The sequence below is a fragment of the Schistocerca gregaria genome, chromosome 11 (assembly GCF_023897955.1).
Source record: "Schistocerca gregaria isolate iqSchGreg1 chromosome 11, iqSchGreg1.2, whole genome shotgun sequence".
NCBI lineage: Eukaryota > Metazoa > Arthropoda > Insecta > Orthoptera > Acrididae > Schistocerca > Schistocerca gregaria.
Genome location: NC_064930.1, coordinates 96,503,636 through 96,523,385, shown reverse-complemented (window position 1 = coordinate 96,523,385; position 19,750 = coordinate 96,503,636). Strand labels below are relative to the sequence as shown.

Here is a 19,750-nt window from a genome sequence, read left to right as displayed (position 1 = left end):
CTGCTGAAATCACCTACGGGGGCATACAGGTTAGAAATCCTCTCCCTCCGGACTCTGGAGTGGTTCCGTATGCTGTGGTCACGTTCAGTGCAGTGTTCGTGGCAGAGGCAACACCGATGGCAACGGCCAACGGCACTCCACCCGCCACTGCCCCCATCTGGTCGTGTCAGCCGAGTACCTCATTTTCCTCCTCTATTATACTGAGCACAAGGCCGAAACTTCACCAAGAACATAACTGTAGTCACATCAGTGTACGGAACAATTTTGGAGATGTGGGAAGGGGATATAAATCACCTGCCCACAACAAGCAGATCAACGAGTCTGCACACACTGTGGTGGCGACAGGATCGCTCGTCGAAATACTGTGCACATCCGACACCGAGTACCCGAGATTCGCCTTACGACTGCTGTACAGCGGGAGAAGCCAAAGAACGACAAACCTTGTCAGGCGCGACACCGTGGAGCACTTGCAGTATAGCCCAGGCCACACACCCTTTGAGGGCACTCCTGTCATCTCGCACAGGCCGGTCCACCAGCGCCCTCACAGACGCGTACTGCCCGAACACGCTGAACTCACGAATGTGCAGCGTCTTTACCAGCTTCAGGTACTTCTCGTCGGGCCACGTCTCGACTGTAAAAAGATACGAGCAAATGGTTCAGACGGCACCACAGAACATCCAATCTATAGGAAGAGATGCAGTCTGCTTAAAGTTAAATTGTATTCCAAAAAATGTATCGACAATCTATGGCTACAGGAAATGTTCCATCACAGGCTGCTCTTGCCCGCATTTAGATTTACAGTTATGATTATGACAATAATGCACACCAAATTAGTTATTTAACTGTAATTATTTCCATGTCTCAATACTTATATGTACTACTCTTCATACTTAGAAAGAATATATTTTCTAAAATTGTACTAAATGTCATCTGTACAACACATAGGCTATTGAGATATTCTAAACAACCACAGAGCTCTCCCACTAACAAAGATAAACTCGTGACAAAGTATTTCATATACCGACTGCAATCATTCAAGCAAACATGCAGGAATTTTATGATACACCTAATCTGAAAATAGCTGACCAAGTTTTCTTGCTGTTCCCCCATGTGAATGAAACCTGAAATGCCTTCAGCAGTAATTTTTTAGCATACTGCTACTGGAGAATCAATTCAAATGTTTTATTGATTGTACTTAATTCACAAGATTGAGTTTGAAATTACACAGACATATAATAACACTGAAAATCTGTAGCCCTTTGTGATTTAAACAATGAAACTGATGCACTGTTCTTTATTTTAAAAATGAACACCAATGCAGGTTTCCAAAAATGTCAGTTACAATCAATGGAATTACATTATCATATATCTAAAAACAAAGTTGATGTGACTTATCAAACAAAAGCGCTGGCAGGTCGATAGATACACAAACACACACACAAAATTCAAGCTTTCACAACCAGCGGTTGCTTCTTCAGGAAAGAGGGAAGGAGAGGGAAAGACAAAAGGATGTGGGTTTTAAGGGGAGGGTAAGGAGTCATTCCAATCCCTGGAGCCAAACTCTTTGCCTTTACAAATGTCTGCTTGTGTCTGTGTATGTGTGTGCGCGAATGTATACCTGTCCTTTTTTCCCCTTAAGGTAAGTCTTTCCGTTTCCGGAACTGGAATGACTCCTTACCCTCTCCCTTAAAACCCACATCCTTTCATCTTTTCCTCTCCTTCCCTCTTTCCTGAAGAAGCAACCTTCGGTTGCGAAAGCTTCAATTTTGTGTGTATGTTTGTGTTTTTTTGTGTATCTATCGACCTGCCAGCGCTTTTGTTTGGTAAGGCACATCAACTTTGTTTTTAGACATTTTTCCCCCGTGGAATGTTTCCCTCTATCATATTCATCATTAATTTGAATTACATTATCAGTAATACTATTGTAAGATAAAATATGCCGGTTCTTGTGTGTACCCAAAATGTAGGCAAAACAACACAGCAAGCACATTCATGGTTCGAATGGGTCTGAGCACTATGGGACTTGACTTCTGAGGTCATCAGTCCCCTAGAACTTAGAACTACTTAAACCTAACTAACATCACACACATCCATGCCCGAGGCAGGATTCGAACCTGCGACCGTAGCGGTCGGGTGGTTCCAGACTGTAGCGCCTAGAACCGCTCGGCCACTCCGCCCAGTGCAGATTCATGCTAGCCTTACATTGTCATGTCAAAACCACTTATAAACTGTGCATCAATGCATGTCGCAAATTGGAAAGTTATCATATTTTGCTCATTTTCAATTGGTAATACACAGAATTATATTCTGAGCTTAGCCACTATTAAAAAATATGTGCACAGTAAGAATTAAATACAGTCTCCTACAGTCAACTTTAACCCTACTTAACAAGTTACACATCTTAACCACAGCTCCAGAGTAAATACCAAGGGCACTCAACAAGTAATGCAACATTTATTTTCCTCGGCCAATTTCAGTTGATAAAATACAGAATTTGTTGTGGGACATGGTGGAAAATACGCACTTTGGCCCCTACAGTTCCACTACAGGCGGCGTTATATGCAGCATTAAAAATGCTGTCCGTTACGGAGGTGCATTCCGAGCCGAAAGCTATCATCAAGTTTCTTTTCACGGAAAACCAGGGCTTTCCGGATATTTGTAGACTCTCGCAGTGAGTCTAGTGAGACACGTAAGTGAATGAAAGCACAGCAAGTCGTCGGACAAGCTATCGGCCATCACTGCAACAAGGACACACAAACCTATCCGATCACCCATGTGCCGTCCGTCGACACACAGCTGTGACTGCTGTAATGTCGGAATTTGTGGACACTTTCATTTCACACGATTGACAAAAAAATCACAGTCAAAAGCTTTGCTGCACATCTACTGGTAGTGCTCACACTGATCCACCAGTCTAGGTACACGAAGGTGAGAGCCCACTGGCTTCCTCGCCGCCTAAAAGAAGACCGTAAAGAACAATGAAGGACTATTTGCGCAGAATTGCTCACACATTTATTAAGAGTCCGATTGTAATAATTTTTTGTTGATCATTATAACAGGCAAAGAAACGTAAGTTTGTCACTTCAAATTGGAAATTAGCCACACCTTCAGCCAGTTAAGTCACGGCAACGGTCTTTTAGGATCTGAAGAGATTGTTCTGTTTGATGTTCTCCCTCGTAGTGCAACGATCAACTCTGAATTGTACTGTGCTACCCAAAGGAAATTGAAAAAATGACTTCAGTGTTTTTGTCACACCAAAGTGTAAACTAGTTCCTCCTCCTCCATTACAATGCAAGACCTCCCCAGAATCTGCGCACCTGAGAGCAGCACACAAAACTTCACTTGACTGTTCTTCATCCATCTTACAGCCCGGATCACGCACTGCCGACTGGCCCAATGATGGATGCACTCCACAGGAAGCAGTTTGTTGACAACAGGGAGATTACCGATGCAGCAAGACGTCAGCTCTGACCTGGTACCGTGCGGACGTACGGGCCCTTGCAGTAAGGCGGCGTAATGCTGTCACGCCGAATGGAGATTGTGTAGAAGAATAGGGTTTTTTAGCTATAAGAATGGGGAATAATATCGTGTATTGGAATCCTGAATACAATCAACTTGCTTTCGCAATTCTATTATGCAATAATTTACTGTTATTCAGAACATAGTAAACAGTTTACATTACGGTTCTGTACGAAAAAATTCATACGATTATAAATGACTTGCTCAGAAGGGGCTAAAAACTGATTGTTTAAGCAGTTATACAAAATGCCTGACAGAATTAAGCTAAAAGTTTCTCAAAATCATCTCTTCCTATTGCATAGAATTTTTGTTTCAAGTCTTTTAGCTACTACAGCACAAAAAAATATGCACTGCTTTTTTCTAAACTAAATGTTTTTATTGTTATATAAACTAACCGGTGAGTGGTCAGCATGCAGCCGTTATTTAAATGCAGCTATGTAAAATATTCTGTAAACTTGCTACATCCTTATGATATGAAGCACAAATGCTACATAAAAATATATTTAAGTACAGCAAGCTCCATATTACTTGTGTGGCAATTATGTGGTTTGTGGATTCATCATCATCATCATCATCATCATCATCATCATCATCATCATCATCATCATCATTTAAGACTGATTATGCCTTTCAGCATTCAGTCTGCAGCAGAGTCCCCCCTTATAAAATTCCTCCATGATCCCCTATTCAGTGCTAACATTGGTGACTCTTCTGATGTTAAGCCTATTACCTCAAAATCATTCTTAACCGAATCCAGGTACCTTCTCCTTGGTCTACCCCGACTCCTCCTACCCTCTACTGCTGAACCCACGAGTCTCTTGGGTAACCTTGCTTCTCTCATGCGTGTAACATGACCCCACCATCTAAGCCTGTTTGCCTTGACTGCTACATCTATAGAGTTCATTCCCAGTTTTTCTTTTATTTCCTCATTGTGGACACCCTCCTGCCATTGTTCCCATCTACTAGTACCTGCAATCATCCTAGCTACTTTCATATCCGTAACCCCCAACCTTGTTGATAAGGTAACCTGAATCCACCCAGCTTTCACTCCCATACAACAAAGTTGGTCGAAAGATTGAACGGTGCACAGATAACTTAGTCTCGGTACTGACTTCCTTCTTGCAGAAGATAGTAGATCGTAGCTGAGCGCTCCTGCATTAGCTTTGCTACACCTCGCTTCCAGTTCTTTCACTATGTTGCCACCCTGTGAGAATATGCATTCTAAGTACTTGAAACCGTCCACCTGTTCTAACTTTGTTCCTCCTATTTGGCACTCAATCCGTTTATATTTCTTTCCCACTGACATTACTTTCGTTTTGGAGATGCTAATCTTCATACCGTAGTCCTTACATTTCTGATCTAGCTCTGAAATATTACTTTGCAAACTTTCAATCGATTCTGCCATCATTCGCATATGCGAGACTGCTTATTTTGTGTTCACTTATCTTAATCTCATCCAGTAAGTCTATAGTTTTGTGGATTATCAGTGCATAATTTGGCCACATTTTGAAAAAATAAGAACTGGAGCCTGAAGTATACTCTGTATTTTCATTTAGAACGATCAGAAATGGTGCAGGCTTCAATCTACACCCTGATAATGAGCATGCCGTATATAAGCATATAAGTCACCTACTGGAGTCCTTGGCAGAGGGAGAGAGAAAAGGCTATGTGATCGAGGAATCCCTTATCGCACACACCGACAGACTGAAATGCTTTGTTCCGTTATTAAAGTATGCACGACAAAATTTGTTTCACTAAATTGTATTTTACTCTGGAAAATAAGAACAGTCATTAGGAAAAAGTGGAAAAAAATATACTTCTCAAAATTGAACTGAAAGCAAATCGTACGAAAAAGTGTGTATCAAGTGTAACATCGCAAAGTCTTGAGTTACCAGCATGTAATACTGAAGTGATGCTGTGGGCTATCAAATGTGGCAGTAGAATGATGTTTTGTAAATACAGTATAAATATATAAATAAAAAAGTATTTTGGAGTCTGCTTTTATAAGTTACCAGTGCAGCTCGATGACACATTAACCCAGATAACTCTGATGTCTGCTGTAAATAATCTCGAGCAAACAATGAAAAGTCAGGGTGACCAGAAGGGAGACGCCGACTGTGACATGTGGAGGATGTAAATCCTCTCCCTCCTATCCCAGGAGCAGCATTCCATATACTGTGTTTGTGTGTGGTGCAGTGCATGCAGCAGAGTGAATATCAATGGCAACAGAGGTTTAAGGTCATTTTGAATATCTGACAGAATGCACTCTCCAGTTTCAGATCACCACTCAATTGCTTCGTTTTTCTGTCTTCTACTGCCACACCAGACTGAATGGGAGCCTCAGACCCACTTAACGATTTTATGTAGGACCAGAATTTTTTAATGTTCTCCCCTGTAAGGTATGATTGTGGTAGTTTCTACAGATGCACAATCTCTAGTGACTTGCCTGTCACCATTTGTGTCTTCTCTTTTAAACCGACAGTGCAACAGCCTTTGCTTCCTCAGAATTTTCTGAACTTTGTTATTAAACCACAATGGGTCTTTTCCATCCCTAATCCATTACTCGGCACATACTTCTCCAGAGCACGATTTAGAATCCATTTAAACTTTGCCCACACTTCCTCTACATCCACCATACTGAAACTAAATGATATCCCTCCAGCATTGGCACTATGATGACATCATTAGACATCATTATCACTAATCCCTTTTCCTATATTGATAATTGATAATACCGGGCCTATTTGTTCCTATATAGTCTATAATATTTCCATTGCATGTGGGTTGTTAAGTAGCTGCTTAAGAATTTTTTAGGAAAATTGTCTCAAAAAGAACTTTTCAAGACTGCCTGTCTGTACCCCCTGCAACAAATCCATAGACATCACAGACTGTAATAGGTAGGTTACAGTAGCCTCCACCTAATATTGCATGACTTTCTTCGAATGAATGAAATTGTCACGGCAGAATTGGATGGTTGGTAAAAATATCAAACGATTAACTTTATTTCACCTAGACTTGTTATACGTGCCCAAGTAACTTCACATTGAGACTAAAAATTGACCTCAGAGATAATGTTTTTATAGATTGCAATGAACACAACCCCCATCTACAGCATCTAATCTGTCTTTGGCTATTCGTTCTGTGTCTCACTAAATATTTCAGAGCTTTCTACTTTGGTTTCAGACAACTCTCCATCCTGAAATCAATCTGACTATGACAAATTTCCTGCAGGACAGTAAATTGTGGAACTTCGACAATTTGCTGATAAAATTTTAACAGTCAAAATGTCTTTACTGTGAAAGCAATCTAATTTTGCAATCTGCAGTTCACTAGCATTTTTTAGGTTTCTGTCATTTGTGAAAGTGTATAAGTTCTGTGATAATGTACGTTGGTGTCTAGCTAGGTGGTAAGATGGAGCATTTTTGAAACTGGATTATGGGCCTAATTGGACAGTTTTTTTTTTTTTTTTTTTTTTTTTTTTTGTAAACTACTGAATCTGGGTGTTTTGAGATTCTTGTGTCATGTATTTGGCTCAAGTTTTGTGACGGTGACTCAGAGTTTTGTATGTTTCTTTGGTACCTCATGGTACAATCTTGAATAATTTGACAATGATGTTCTTTTCTATAAATTCTTCTGTTTTATTTATATACTCTGCCCCAGTCATACGTACAAGTGTATCCCCTTTGTCTGCTCTGGTGATGATTGCGTTGTGCTCTTCGGATTTTTTTTGTTTTGTACGTACAGAAACGCACATAACCCCTACCAATGAAACAGTTCTTGATAAATACGCATTAATTTTCTTCATGGTTAGTTTGCACATGCTGGAGAGAGAGAGAGAGAGAGAGAGAGAGAGAGAGAGAGAGAGAGAGAGAGAGAGAGAGAGAGAGAGAGAGACGGAAAAGGTGCACAGACACCAGTGTATAATAATGCAGTTCATTTAGCGATGTAATTTTAAGGTGAGTGTCTAAACAAAACAAAACAAATTGCACATATTTTAATTCTTAGGCCTATGCCAGTTAAATTATTTGAATTACCTATCATACTTGACAGAAACAAATAATCTGACCCACAGAAGATGACACAGGTGTCGAAACATGCCTGGGTTAAAACAGAAAAACTAATTGTGTTTGCATAAGGTTGATTTTGAAAACAACCCAATTACAAAATCTGCAATTTGCCAACATTCATTTACTTGAAAAATTTAATGCGATGTTACACCATACAAACAGTTTAATAATAACAATGGCCTTGTGGAGCTGTGTGTCCTTTGGCAATCCGTAAATAAATAGAAGACAGATACATCACATATAGTGCCATGGACTGAAACTGCTTGTGAGCACAGAGTACTTACAATGAAATTAATGGCCATTATCACTGACATGAATAGTGTGTGTACGAACACATGTTATTCACACTCAGGTTGAAATACAGCTGCAGCTGTACAAAATAAGTCAACGCGCAACAAATGTAATGTTAGAGGTATACGCATCAAAGACTGATCAGTCAACGGCACTTTATATTTGGTCAACAGCACACTCGGCACTCAAACTGCACACCACCCGTGTGGATAACATTATGCTGAACAACTAAACTGTGGTAAATAATGATAGCTTATAAACCATATAACACACATAATGTGAGATTAAAAATGAAGAGCTATCATACAGGACATATTCATCAAAATAGTAAAACAAAACAGTTAAAAGAATCACTAATGGTAGAATCGGTAACTGTGTGTGCTCTTTCTTGCTCCGCACTAAACAGAACTGTTAACCTCCATTTACAACAAAATGAAATCATCGTAGAGTTGTGTGTACTAAGACACTTAGTAACAAGTAACAGTTACAGTGCTGATATGGAGGACAAAATGTATGCTATAAAATTTGGGAATAAGAATGGCAAAGTAGACAAAGAAATCACATTGACACAAGAAATGGACTGGAAAGCATTCTATACATGGTCTCCATCACAGGCCCACTACAGCTACCCAGAACTCCCAGAGTAAACCTTAGTCGGCAATTCGCCTTTCCAACAATTTATCTTATACAACCTATCCATCTTGCGCTGTTTCACACTGTGTGTGTGTGTGTGTGTGTGTGTGTGTGTGTGTGTGTGTGTGTGTGTGTGTGTGTGTGTGTTTTGTACAAACACTTTACTGAAATCTGTCTGCTATTGACAGCATATATGTTAAGTGCCTACCAGCCAGCAGCACTGGAAAATGGAATGTGTGCTATATCTGATGTACAGTGACCTATTTTAATACACTCATTGAGGCTGCAAGTCCATAATATTAAAGAACTTGACATCAAATAGTAAAATTCATTCACACTGCACTTACAAATAAACAAGACTAAAAATGATCGGTATCACTATTTATAAACCTAATTTACAAGAACTGAGAACAATTTAATTTAAATATCTGTAAACCTTTGCAAAAAGACTTCAATGAACGGTTCATTCAGAGTCTACCAAATCCACTCAGCCCTTATATGAAAACAGGCACCCATGTGGGGCTACAGAATCTTCTGTTATGCCAACACCTTCCCTAGTAGACTTCACAACCTCTAGCTGGGCAGGCCAGCCTGCTGCACATACAGTTCTGACGTGTGCACCCAAAAAGTGCCAAAGCGACACGAAGTCTCCAACTAGCCGCCCACCTCAATTAGCTAACAGTCTACAGACAACGCCCAGACCTGATACTACCGGGGCCCGGACTGGCAGGCTCCAGCTGTGGCCTGCTACAAACTGCCTTCGACAGACTGTGGGCCACCACCGAGAGGTCCGGGTTTGCAGTCCACACCTGCACACTTCTAGCCTCAGACCCTAGAGCAAGGCACTGGCCAATGGCTGCATTCACACATGGGCACGGCACAGCCAGCCTACAGACGAGCCTGTTGTCACTGCCATCCTGCCATCGCCGAGACTGACGACTGACGCAGCTCTGCTGTGACAGTAATCTGCTATCTGTGCCTTCCATTTTAATGTAACATGGGTTATTCGAGAGTGTTATCAATGTTCCACTGAAGATGTTCATGCCAGCAAAAAAAAGTCGTGTCTTTTATAAACATTTTATGTAATTTGAAAAACATACTGTATTTTACGGACTATAAGATGCTACAGACTATAAGATGTACCTTAATTTTGAAGGAATTTTTTTTGAAAAAATAACCTTTTCCATTTTTATTATTAAACTGCAAAGTCAGACTAAAGAAGTCTTAGTTTATACAACTGAACTGACCACTGACCCTTCAAATCATCTCCTCCTCCTCCTCCTCCTCCTCCTCCTCCTCCCTCACTGTTGTCTTTTTCATAAATAAGCTGATCATCATTGCCATCGAGAACCTTACTTATGCCGTACTTCTCGAAAGATTTAACAATAATGTCTTCTCTCGCTTTAGACCATGACTGTTTCATACACCGACACACTGTTTGGAGGTTGTTTTAAAGCTCCCTTTAGTGTGAATTGATGTTGGTTTCATCCGTCATCCATTTATTCCACTCCTCTGACATACACGGGGTGTGATTCAAAAGGTTGTAGGGTAGCTGCAGTAGTGTTGTCATGTTGAACTTGACCAAAATTTCGGTCGCGGCGCGCGACATATGAGCGGGCACGTTGTCGTGGTGGAGAATCCAATCGCCCTCGATTGCCGGGCGGACGTGGCGAACTATCTTCTTTAGAGGCCTCTTGAATCATACCGGGAGTGTCCGTGGCAGTTTTGTTGAGTTGTATGCAAAGCTTAAGCGCATAACGCTGCTCTGAGTGCTGCTCCATTTACACTTCTCCCACTTTTCAGCCGAGATCAATGACAGACACTCACGTTACAAGCGATACGCTCTCTTCACAGTTCTGGAGGCAACTGCCACAGTGTCAGTTCATTCCCTGAGGCCCCCCCACTACTTCTCCCACCCGGCAGAACAGGTCCGCTCGTGCTCCTGTACTGAGAAATGAATCAGCCTAGAAACTTCTGAATCACATCTTGTACACTCTAAATGATTTATTTATCAAGACATCTAGGGGTTGCAATTGTGAAGAATAACCAGCAAGCTCTGTATTTCCCTGTCTCAATTTCTCTTTCACAGAATTTTTCAAATAACTACCAAACTGATCTAGCACAAGAAGAGGACTCTTCTTCAATAAAGCACCTTTCCTTGTATCCCGCATTCTGTTGAACCATAATTTTGTCATACCAGCCTCGTCCATCCAACATTTGTCATGTATGTTACCAAAAACTGGCGGCATTTCAGAAGGTTTTGGCATCATTTATCCCTCGAAAATGATCACTGGATTACGTTTAATACCATCAGCACAACATGATAGGACAACTGTGTAATGAATTTCTTGTCCATTTATTTTTATAGTTACAGATTTAGCACGTTTCATGGCAACAGTTCTGTTACTTGGCTCATGAGGAGTTTCGTCTATATTCACTACTTAGCTTAGTTCCACGGTTGTTTTCTGTCAATGTCTAATAACAAAGTGATTTAAAGAGAATATTTACTCCTAATAACCTTGTGACATTTTCTGAGATACGAATGTTCCCTACTCATGGTGTGGCAGTCAACTCATCATATGTATACACTCGAAAGAGAAACATCCCACTGTGAGCCAGACAGCCACTGGGACCGACACTGCTGCCTGGAGTTTACCATGATAGGGAATCCACCCACATTGGCTGTATGAACTCTGCTGAATAACCACTGCATTTACGATTCCACAGCAGTGAGGAATCTGGTTTCTCACATCAGCTGCCCACCCTAATATGCTGATGTCGTACTGGCATTCTACAGCAACAACACACTGACCATCCAGGCATCATAATACTTTAAACCTTTACATACAACTCTTAATGACTGCAATTTCATAGTCCTGATTTAATCACAGTAAATCCATACAATACAGGATCATCAGTCCGGTGTAACAAGTGGGTACTCTCTCGTCATCGGCCTCCTAAAATTTAATTTTTTTTTTCCAAATTTATAATACCTCCAAAATAGTTGTAACGTGTGTGACAGGTACATGAAAAATTTGTAATCATCTTTAAATTTATTCTTACTGCACTGATTCCATTGATGTCATTGATTTGGCTGTAGATTATGTTAATCAAAAGTTATACATACGTCAAAGAAAGTTTTGCATCACCTCTGTTACAAGAGTTCCGGAACCTGTTCCGAAAATTGGAAGAGAGATCAACATAATCATCATTTCTGCCCTTTTTATTGCTCATGAAAACCACACATTGCATGTTTTACCACCATAGAGCGAAACCTTCAGAGCTCGTGGTCCAGATTGCTGTACACACCGGTACCTCTAATACCCAATAGTGCATCCTCCTGCATTGCCCTGTATTCATTGTGGCTGATGCATCCCTGTATTCGTCGCGGCATATTTTCCACACGTTCATCAAGGCACTGTTGGCCCAGATTGTTCCACCCTCAACAGCGATTCAGTGTAGATCCCTCAGAGTGGTTGGTGGGTCACGTCCACTAAAAGTACTTTTCAATGTATCCCAGGCATGTTAAATAGGGTTAATGTCTGGAGAACATGCAGCCACTCTAGTCGAGCGATGTTGTTATCCTGAAGGAAGTCATTCACAAGATGTGCACGATGGGGGTGTGAATTGTCATCCATGAAGATGAATGCCTCACCAATATGCTGCCGATATGCTTGCACTATCGGTCAGAGGATGGCATTCACATATCATGCAGCTGTTACGGCGCCTTCCATGACCACCAGCAGCCAACGTCAGCCCCACATAATGCCGCCCCAAAACAGCGGGAAACCTCCACCTTGCTGCACTCACTGGACAGTGTCTAAGGCGTTCAGCCTGACCAGGTTGCCCCCAAACACGGCTCCAACGATTGTTCTGGTTGAAGGCATATGCGACACTCGGTGGTGAAGAGAACGTGACGTCAATCCTGAGCGGTCCACTCAGCATGTTGTTGGGCCCATGTGTACCGTGCTGCATGGTGTTGTGGTTACGAAGATGAATCTCACCATGGACGTCGGGAGTGAAGTTGCGCATCACTGCAGCCTATTGTGCACAATTTGAGCCTTAACATGATGTCCTGTGCATTGCTGTCAGGGTTCCTCTGAGCCATAATCTGTAGGTAGCAGTCATCCTGTGCAGTAGTAGCCCTCGGGCAGCCTAAGCGAGGCATGTCATCCACAGTTCCTGTCTCTCTGTATCTCCTCCACATCCGATCAATATCCCTTTGGTTCACGCCGTGTGGACATTTCCCTTGTTGAGAGTCCTGTCTGGCACAAAGTAACAATGCGGACGTGATCGAACCAGGGTATTGACTATCTAGGCATGGTTGAACTACAGACAATATGAGCCGTGTACCTCCCTCCACGTGGAATGACTGGAACTGATCGGCTGTCGGACCTCCTCCATCTAATAGGCATTGCTCCTCATCCATGGCTGTTTACATCTTTGTACGGGTTTAGTGACATTTCTGAACAGTCAAGGGACTGTGTGTGTGATACAATATCTGCAGTCAACATCTATTTTCAGGAGTTCTGGGAACCAGGGTAATGCAAAACGTTTTTGATGTGTGTAGTTAATTAAAGATTATACCACAGTCCAGTAAGTGGGGCAGGGGGGGGGGGGGGAGGAAGAAGAAGAAGAAGAAGAAGAAAAGCTAATTGACAGAATCTAATAATGGCCAACACCATTCAAAAAGTAAGCATTCCAACTTTCCAGTAACATATTTCAAATTACCTGAAACTAAATATATTCTGTTATAATTAAATTCTGACCTATTACCAATTTTTATTGCAGATTTTGCCCTAACCACTGTTAGATTTTTGATCTTTTACTACCTTAATTTGTCTGTACTACTAGCTACACCCGGCAAACTTCATTCTGCCTCTGAAAATCTTTATTTGTTATAGCTGACCCTTCAAACATTGTTTTGCCCTATAAATTATCTCTAGTCTATAAGAATAATTTATACGTGTAACACAATAGCTGCTGTTGGCGGAAGCTCGTGATACGAACAATAATAATGGCCGAAAACTGTAGGGAGCGAGGAAAGGCTTAGGGGGAAGTCCTGCAGTATCTGCCACTATTAGTTCTAGCATTTCTACAGTAGATCGCATAGATTTAACAACTGCAGCCGATACACAGCTTGTCCATGAACATACAAACATGTTCATGTCCAAACGTGTTTGCCAGCATTACGAATAAGGCCAAGAGCACATGCATCGATTTTTAATCATATGTAAAAATATTGTAAAATTAAATTATTTTAGAGGAACAAAGGAGAGCATAGGAACTTCTCTGTTCCACTAAAAGAATTTGATCGTACAATATATTTCCATACGATAAAAATTGATGTGTGTACTCTAGGCCTAAATGTCGGTTTGGCGAATGGCACATGCTACCTAGTTAAACTTCTTGGTCTTCAAAGAGGAATATTCAAGTCGCTGCTTTTGGTGGGTTTTCTTCAGTTACCTATCTATTGAATAGTGAAAGACTATCACTGGTAGACACCTGGTGGGAATAACTGATCAAGTGATAATTGATCAGTTATCAATCAGGGTTGAAAATTATTAAATTACTAAAAATTACTAAAACCACTACTAAAAATAGGCATTGGTGGTAGAAGGGCGAAAATTTAGGGTTGTGTGTATTTTTAATGCCACTTCCTGAAAAAGTAAAATAAAAAAGTTCTGTCCAAAAAATTATATTTTTTTAGGGTGGACCACTCTTCTCACTTATGGGTATGAAAAATAGATTAAGACCGATTCTCAGACCTACCGAATGTACATGTAAAATCTCCATCAGAATCTATCAAGCCGAGGAGTATGGCAACTAACACTGTGACACAAGAATTTTATATATAAGGATGTGATGTACAGCACTCATTATTAGATTCATGTAATTTACTATGCACAGAAGTACAACAGTATCCACATTTTTTCTAAACTTCTAACCAGTAACATTTTTTGTAAGCTAGATTTTAGCAAAACATTGCAGTTCACCTAAGACAGCCAAATTTAACCTACCCACTTTCAAATTATCATGCAGTTAACAAAATAAATTGTTCTAATGCTAGTCTTCACAAGGCCATATGGGCCTTGGAATCTGTAGTCTGGAGCCAGAAATCACAGAAGCTACTATTATGTTGGTCATTACAGGAAAGTTCACCACAATTTTAACAGCTCACAAAATGTTCTGTTTTTGAGTAGCATTCTGTGTCCTGTTGTGTGTCATTTATAAACTCAATGAAAATATCTTATAATTACTTTGCACTGTAAATTTGCATTCACCTTAGATGACTGTGATTAATTTTGTCAATGTATACTGCTGCAATAACAATTTAATGAAGCAATAGGCAATGCTAACTAGTGCAAACGTATATACCTGGGCAGCCTCATTTAATATTTAATTCCCCCCCCCCCCCCTTCCTCAATGAAATTATTCTTCACCTCAACACTGTGGTTAATCTTGTGACTTATGTTGATTATCCTTTCACCACACTATAAACAATTGCTAATTATTTAATCAAGAGTAGGTCTTCTGCACTAAACCTGTATAGAAAGAATTGTAACCAATCATAGTGTGTCAATTTCCTTTATCTGCATTCACAAAAGAACTATAAAATCTGAACTGACTATTAACCATTAATACTTCAGGAGCGAAAGGCTATTTACAATTTGTACAGAAACCAGATGGCAGTAATAAGAGTCGAGGGGCATGAAAGGGAAGCAGTGGTTGGGAAAGGAGTGAGACAGGGTTGTAGCCTCTCCCCGATGTTGTTCAATCTGTATATTGAGCAAGCAGTAAAGGAAACAAAAGAAAAATTTGGAGTAGGTATTAAAATTCATGGAGACGAAGTAAAAACTTTGAGGTTCGCCGATGACATTGTAATTCTGTCAGAGACGGCAAAGGACTTGGAAGAGCAGTTGAACGGAATGGACAGTGTCTTGAAAGGAGGATATAAGATGAACATCAACAAAAGCAAAACGAGGATAATGGAATGTAGTCAAATTAAATCGGGTGATGCTGAGGGAATTAGATTAGGAAATGAGACACTTAAAGTAGTAAAGGAGTTTTGCTATTTAGGAAGTAAAATAACTGATGATGGTCGAAGTAGAGAGGATATAAAATGTAGACTGGCAATGGCAAGGAAAGCATTTCTGAAGAAGAGAAATTTGTTAACATCGAATATAGATTTATGTATCAGGAAGTCGTTTCTGAAAGTATTTGTTTGGAGTGTAGCCATGTATGGAAGTGAAACATGGACGATAACTAGTTTGGACAAGAAGAGAATAGAAGCTTTCGAAATGTGGTGCTACAGAAGAATACTGAAGATAAGGTGGATAGATCACGTAACTAATGAGGAGGTATTGAATAGGATTGGGGAGAAGAGAAGTTTGTGGCACAACTTGACTAGAAGAAGGGATCGGTTGGTAGGACATGTTTTGAGGCATCAAGGGATCACAAATTTAGCATTGGAGGGCAGCGTGGAGTGTAAAAATCGTAGAGGGAGACCGAGAGATGAGTACACTAAGCACATTCAGAAGGATGTAGGTTGCAATAGGTACTGGGAGATGAAGCAGCTTGCACAGGATAGAGTAGCATGGAGAGCTGCATCAAACCAGTCTCAGGACTGAAGACAACAACAACAACAACAACAACAACAACAACAACAACAACAACAACTTCAAAAGTGGCATTAGAAGTGACTAATATCTAACATTACATACTGTGTGGGCCACATTATTCAAACTATCCACCTGTCACCATCACATTTCAGTCGGTTATAAAGATCGAGAGAAGAGGCGCCAGCTACCGAGAGCAACAAAACAGGTAAAGTGAATTACTTATAAGAGTCATCAAGCAAGAACAGTTTGGGCTCAACTATTCCTCCCTTTTCTTTATGTTAGCAGAAAGACACCAGTAATGATGCGGCACAGGAATGGTTGGTGTTTTTCACGAGCCAACTGATCAAGCAGACATGCACATACGGCCACATGCTAATTTCTGCGAGTTTGTCAGAGAGAATGTAGTACTAATATATTTGATTCTTGAACCTTCCCCATTGCAAGCAAATGTCACAATGGTGGAAGGATCACAGTTCATCAGGTGCGCCAGTTCTTGAGTACAGTGAAATGGATCACTGTGGATTAATGCATTTAAATGATTTTCCTCAAATCCTGAAGGTCTTCCTGGACGTGGAGTGCACTAATATCAAAAACTGTCTTCCTTAAACCGATAAAACTATTTTCTTTCCCTATGCTGCATGATGGTATGATGGCACTACCCCCCCCCCCTCCCCCCCCCCCCCCCCCCCCAACATGGAGCAAATGTTTCTGGTTGCCTCCACTGCTGTCATCCCTCTACTGAAATCAAACAGAACAACATGTTGGACACATTCATATTTCTCCACTTGACATTCCATTTTTTCGCATCCACAGCTCCACTCACTATCTCTACATGACAAAATGACTACATAAACAGTGAACTACAAATTTAAAAAAAATGATTATAAACAAACCCACAGCAATCAGGATACCAACATGCAGAAGAAAACCGCTACAAACTTATGCACCAACCTAATAGCATAAATAAACTCACTTTCAGAATTCACAATATGATTTTAGAGCTAAGTACAACAGCTCAAGGACGTACTATTCCCTGGACTGTAACTGTCCACTTGTGGTAGTCTTCAATACAAATACCTGGTCAGTGCAGATCTCCACATTAGTCTATCTTCTGGATTACTACTGCAATGTACACCCAATTAAACCTGCATACTGAGTTTATGTCTTAGGTCTCTTTCTACAATTTCTATCGAGCCACATTTCCTACGGTTACCAAACTGACAATTCCTCAACATGCCTCAGGGTGTCTCTCATCAACTAATCCCTTCTTTTACTCAGATTTTGACACAAATTTATGTTCTCACAAATTTGATTCAGTACCTCTTACTCAATTATTTGATCTACACATCCAGTCTCTAAATTCTTTGGTAGGACTGTATTTCAAAACCTTCTCTTCTCATTTGAACTGTTTTTTTCCACGTTTCACTTCTGTACGTGGCTACACACCTGAAAAATTCCTTCAGAATAGGCTTCCCAACATTTAAATTTACATTACATGCTAACAAATTTTTATTTAAAAGAAGTTTGTTTCTTGTTATAGCCAGTCTTCATTTAAGCCATTATCAGTTTTTTCTGCCCCAAAAGCAAAACTCACCTATTTTTATTATCTCATTTCCTAATCTAACTCCGTCAGCATCATTTACTTTTACCTTACTACATTCCAGTATCCTTTACCTTTGTTGATATTCATTTCATATCCTGTTTTCCAAGACACCACTATTAAATGCCCTTTCATGTCCTTTGCAGTCTGACACAAGGACAGTACTGTCATCAAACATCAAAGCTTTTTTCCCGTTTCCTCAGTGAACCTTAATCCCTTCTGATATTTCTCCTATGTTTCCTAGACTGATTGATTGCTCAGTGTACAGACTGAATAAAATTACAGACAGATTATAGACCTGTCTTCTATCCAGTAGTCAGTTTCAAGAACGCAAAGTACCCTTCCCCGAGGTCTGTTTCCATACATTTTTCCGTTCCTCAGTAAATAATTTGTGTTAGTATTTCCCATCCAGGGCTTACTACACTGCCTACTAGTGCTGCTAACACAACACTGTACTGACACTTACTGTGCAAGCAGTCCAACATCTTGTACATCAACGGGCGAAGGTAGATGCCGGCAAAGACGAGCGAACTGTCTGCCAGAGAGGCAGCGAACACCCGCAGGACCGCAAGCACCTTGCCCTCGTCCTGCGATGATACGCCAAGATGAGGCAGTTTGAGCAGGACGAACTTCAATGTGTCATTCACAGTGTGGGAGCTGACTGGGAAGCCCGACACACTGCCACCAGGATCCATTTCCGAGGCACTCGCAGCTGCTACGCTGTCAGCTTCGTGTCCGCATTTCGATTTCAGTACCTGCGCCATTAATTAGTTAATACTAAGATTTGTACAACTTCTATTAGTTTAATTTCTCTGTGTCAAAAAAAAAAAAATGATTATAATTTGGCAAAAGCACAGGTGAGACATAGAACCTACAAGTTGGTGACTGTGAAAAAATGTCCCCGAGACTTACAGGTTGAAATTCTAGATTTCCCTAACCCAATGTTTATTGTATGTAAGATCAATGATTATACCATTACCTCTTTTTCTTTCTTTCTCTCTCTCTTTTAGTTGCTGCATCACTTTTTAGTGATTATTTAGAGTTCAGTTAGGATTTACAGTTTTATCAGCACCTCTGTAAGGCAGGGTTTCCCAAGGAAAGTGAATAAGTGCTTCACAAAAAACTATTACTAACATGGTGTTTTTTCCAAGTTTTTCTAAGTTTTTAAAATTTTTATGATTTCTGTGTCATCAGTTACGATCTAAAATAGAAGTATCGTGAATAAAACAAATTCTCTCTTTTTTTTAATTATTAGTTTCAGTAACCTTCAAAATAAACAAGGTGTTCCATCAAAGTATCGGGATTCTCATAGTGTCAAAGGAAAAGTTTGAGAACCTGCACTCTAAAGTATAAGACATTCCTTTGTTCAGTAGTCAGTCACCACATTAAGTCACTGCGGGACAACCTCGAGCACATACGAGAAATAATCACAGGAACATTCTTTCAACTGTTGTCAATGGACTGTAGTACCAACAGGTTTTGATAGCAGCAATGTATCAGTTTCAAAGTAGACACTGTTCACACCATGGTCATTGTCAACACTAAGTAAGGTAGTTGGCATAGTAGTACCTTGCGCTGAAATCAGTAAAAGAGAACAGAAGCCCGAATATTGTGATGTGTAACCCCGGGTTGGCCTCCCTGACAAATGATATTCGCAAACTATACAATGGTATAATGAATTATTATGTAGAAGAGTACAATTACTGTGCAAACTTATTTCTTGTCATGTACATTGCATGCTTAGAGCTAAGTCACGCTCAAGCAGTTTTCTACAATCTCCCTTCACCTTTGCAGGTGTACTTCGCTCTGAGAATATTATGATGAGTAATAATTGAACACACTGGACATCGTTTTAGACTGATCTGAAGACTGTTCGTCATTGAGCTGGAACTGATAATCAATCAAGAAAATTTGCAATTTTGATGTAAGGTTTTCATCCACACATTAAAAATGTTATCAGTCTCACAACAAAACTGAGAACATTACAAGAACATCAGGATTCAAAATTGGGATTAAGA

At 40.3% G+C, this 19,750-nt stretch overlaps 1 protein-coding gene across 6 annotated transcripts in view; it reads right to left on the bottom strand.

The window, feature by feature from the left end:
* Window positions 1-19,750, bottom strand: part of LOC126294978 (uncharacterized) — a 59,409-nt gene that overhangs the window by 20,704 nt on the left and 18,955 nt on the right. For all 6 annotated transcript variants that reach the window (XM_049987208.1, XM_049987212.1, XM_049987213.1 and 3 more), the window contains exons 3-4: window positions 18,199-18,487; window positions 441-631 (exon numbers count right to left, since the gene is read on the bottom strand). In XM_049987208.1, coding sequence (XP_049843165.1) covers window positions 441-631; window positions 18,199-18,487 — 480 coding nt within the window. The remainder of the gene's footprint in view (window positions 1-440; window positions 632-18,198; window positions 18,488-19,750) is intronic.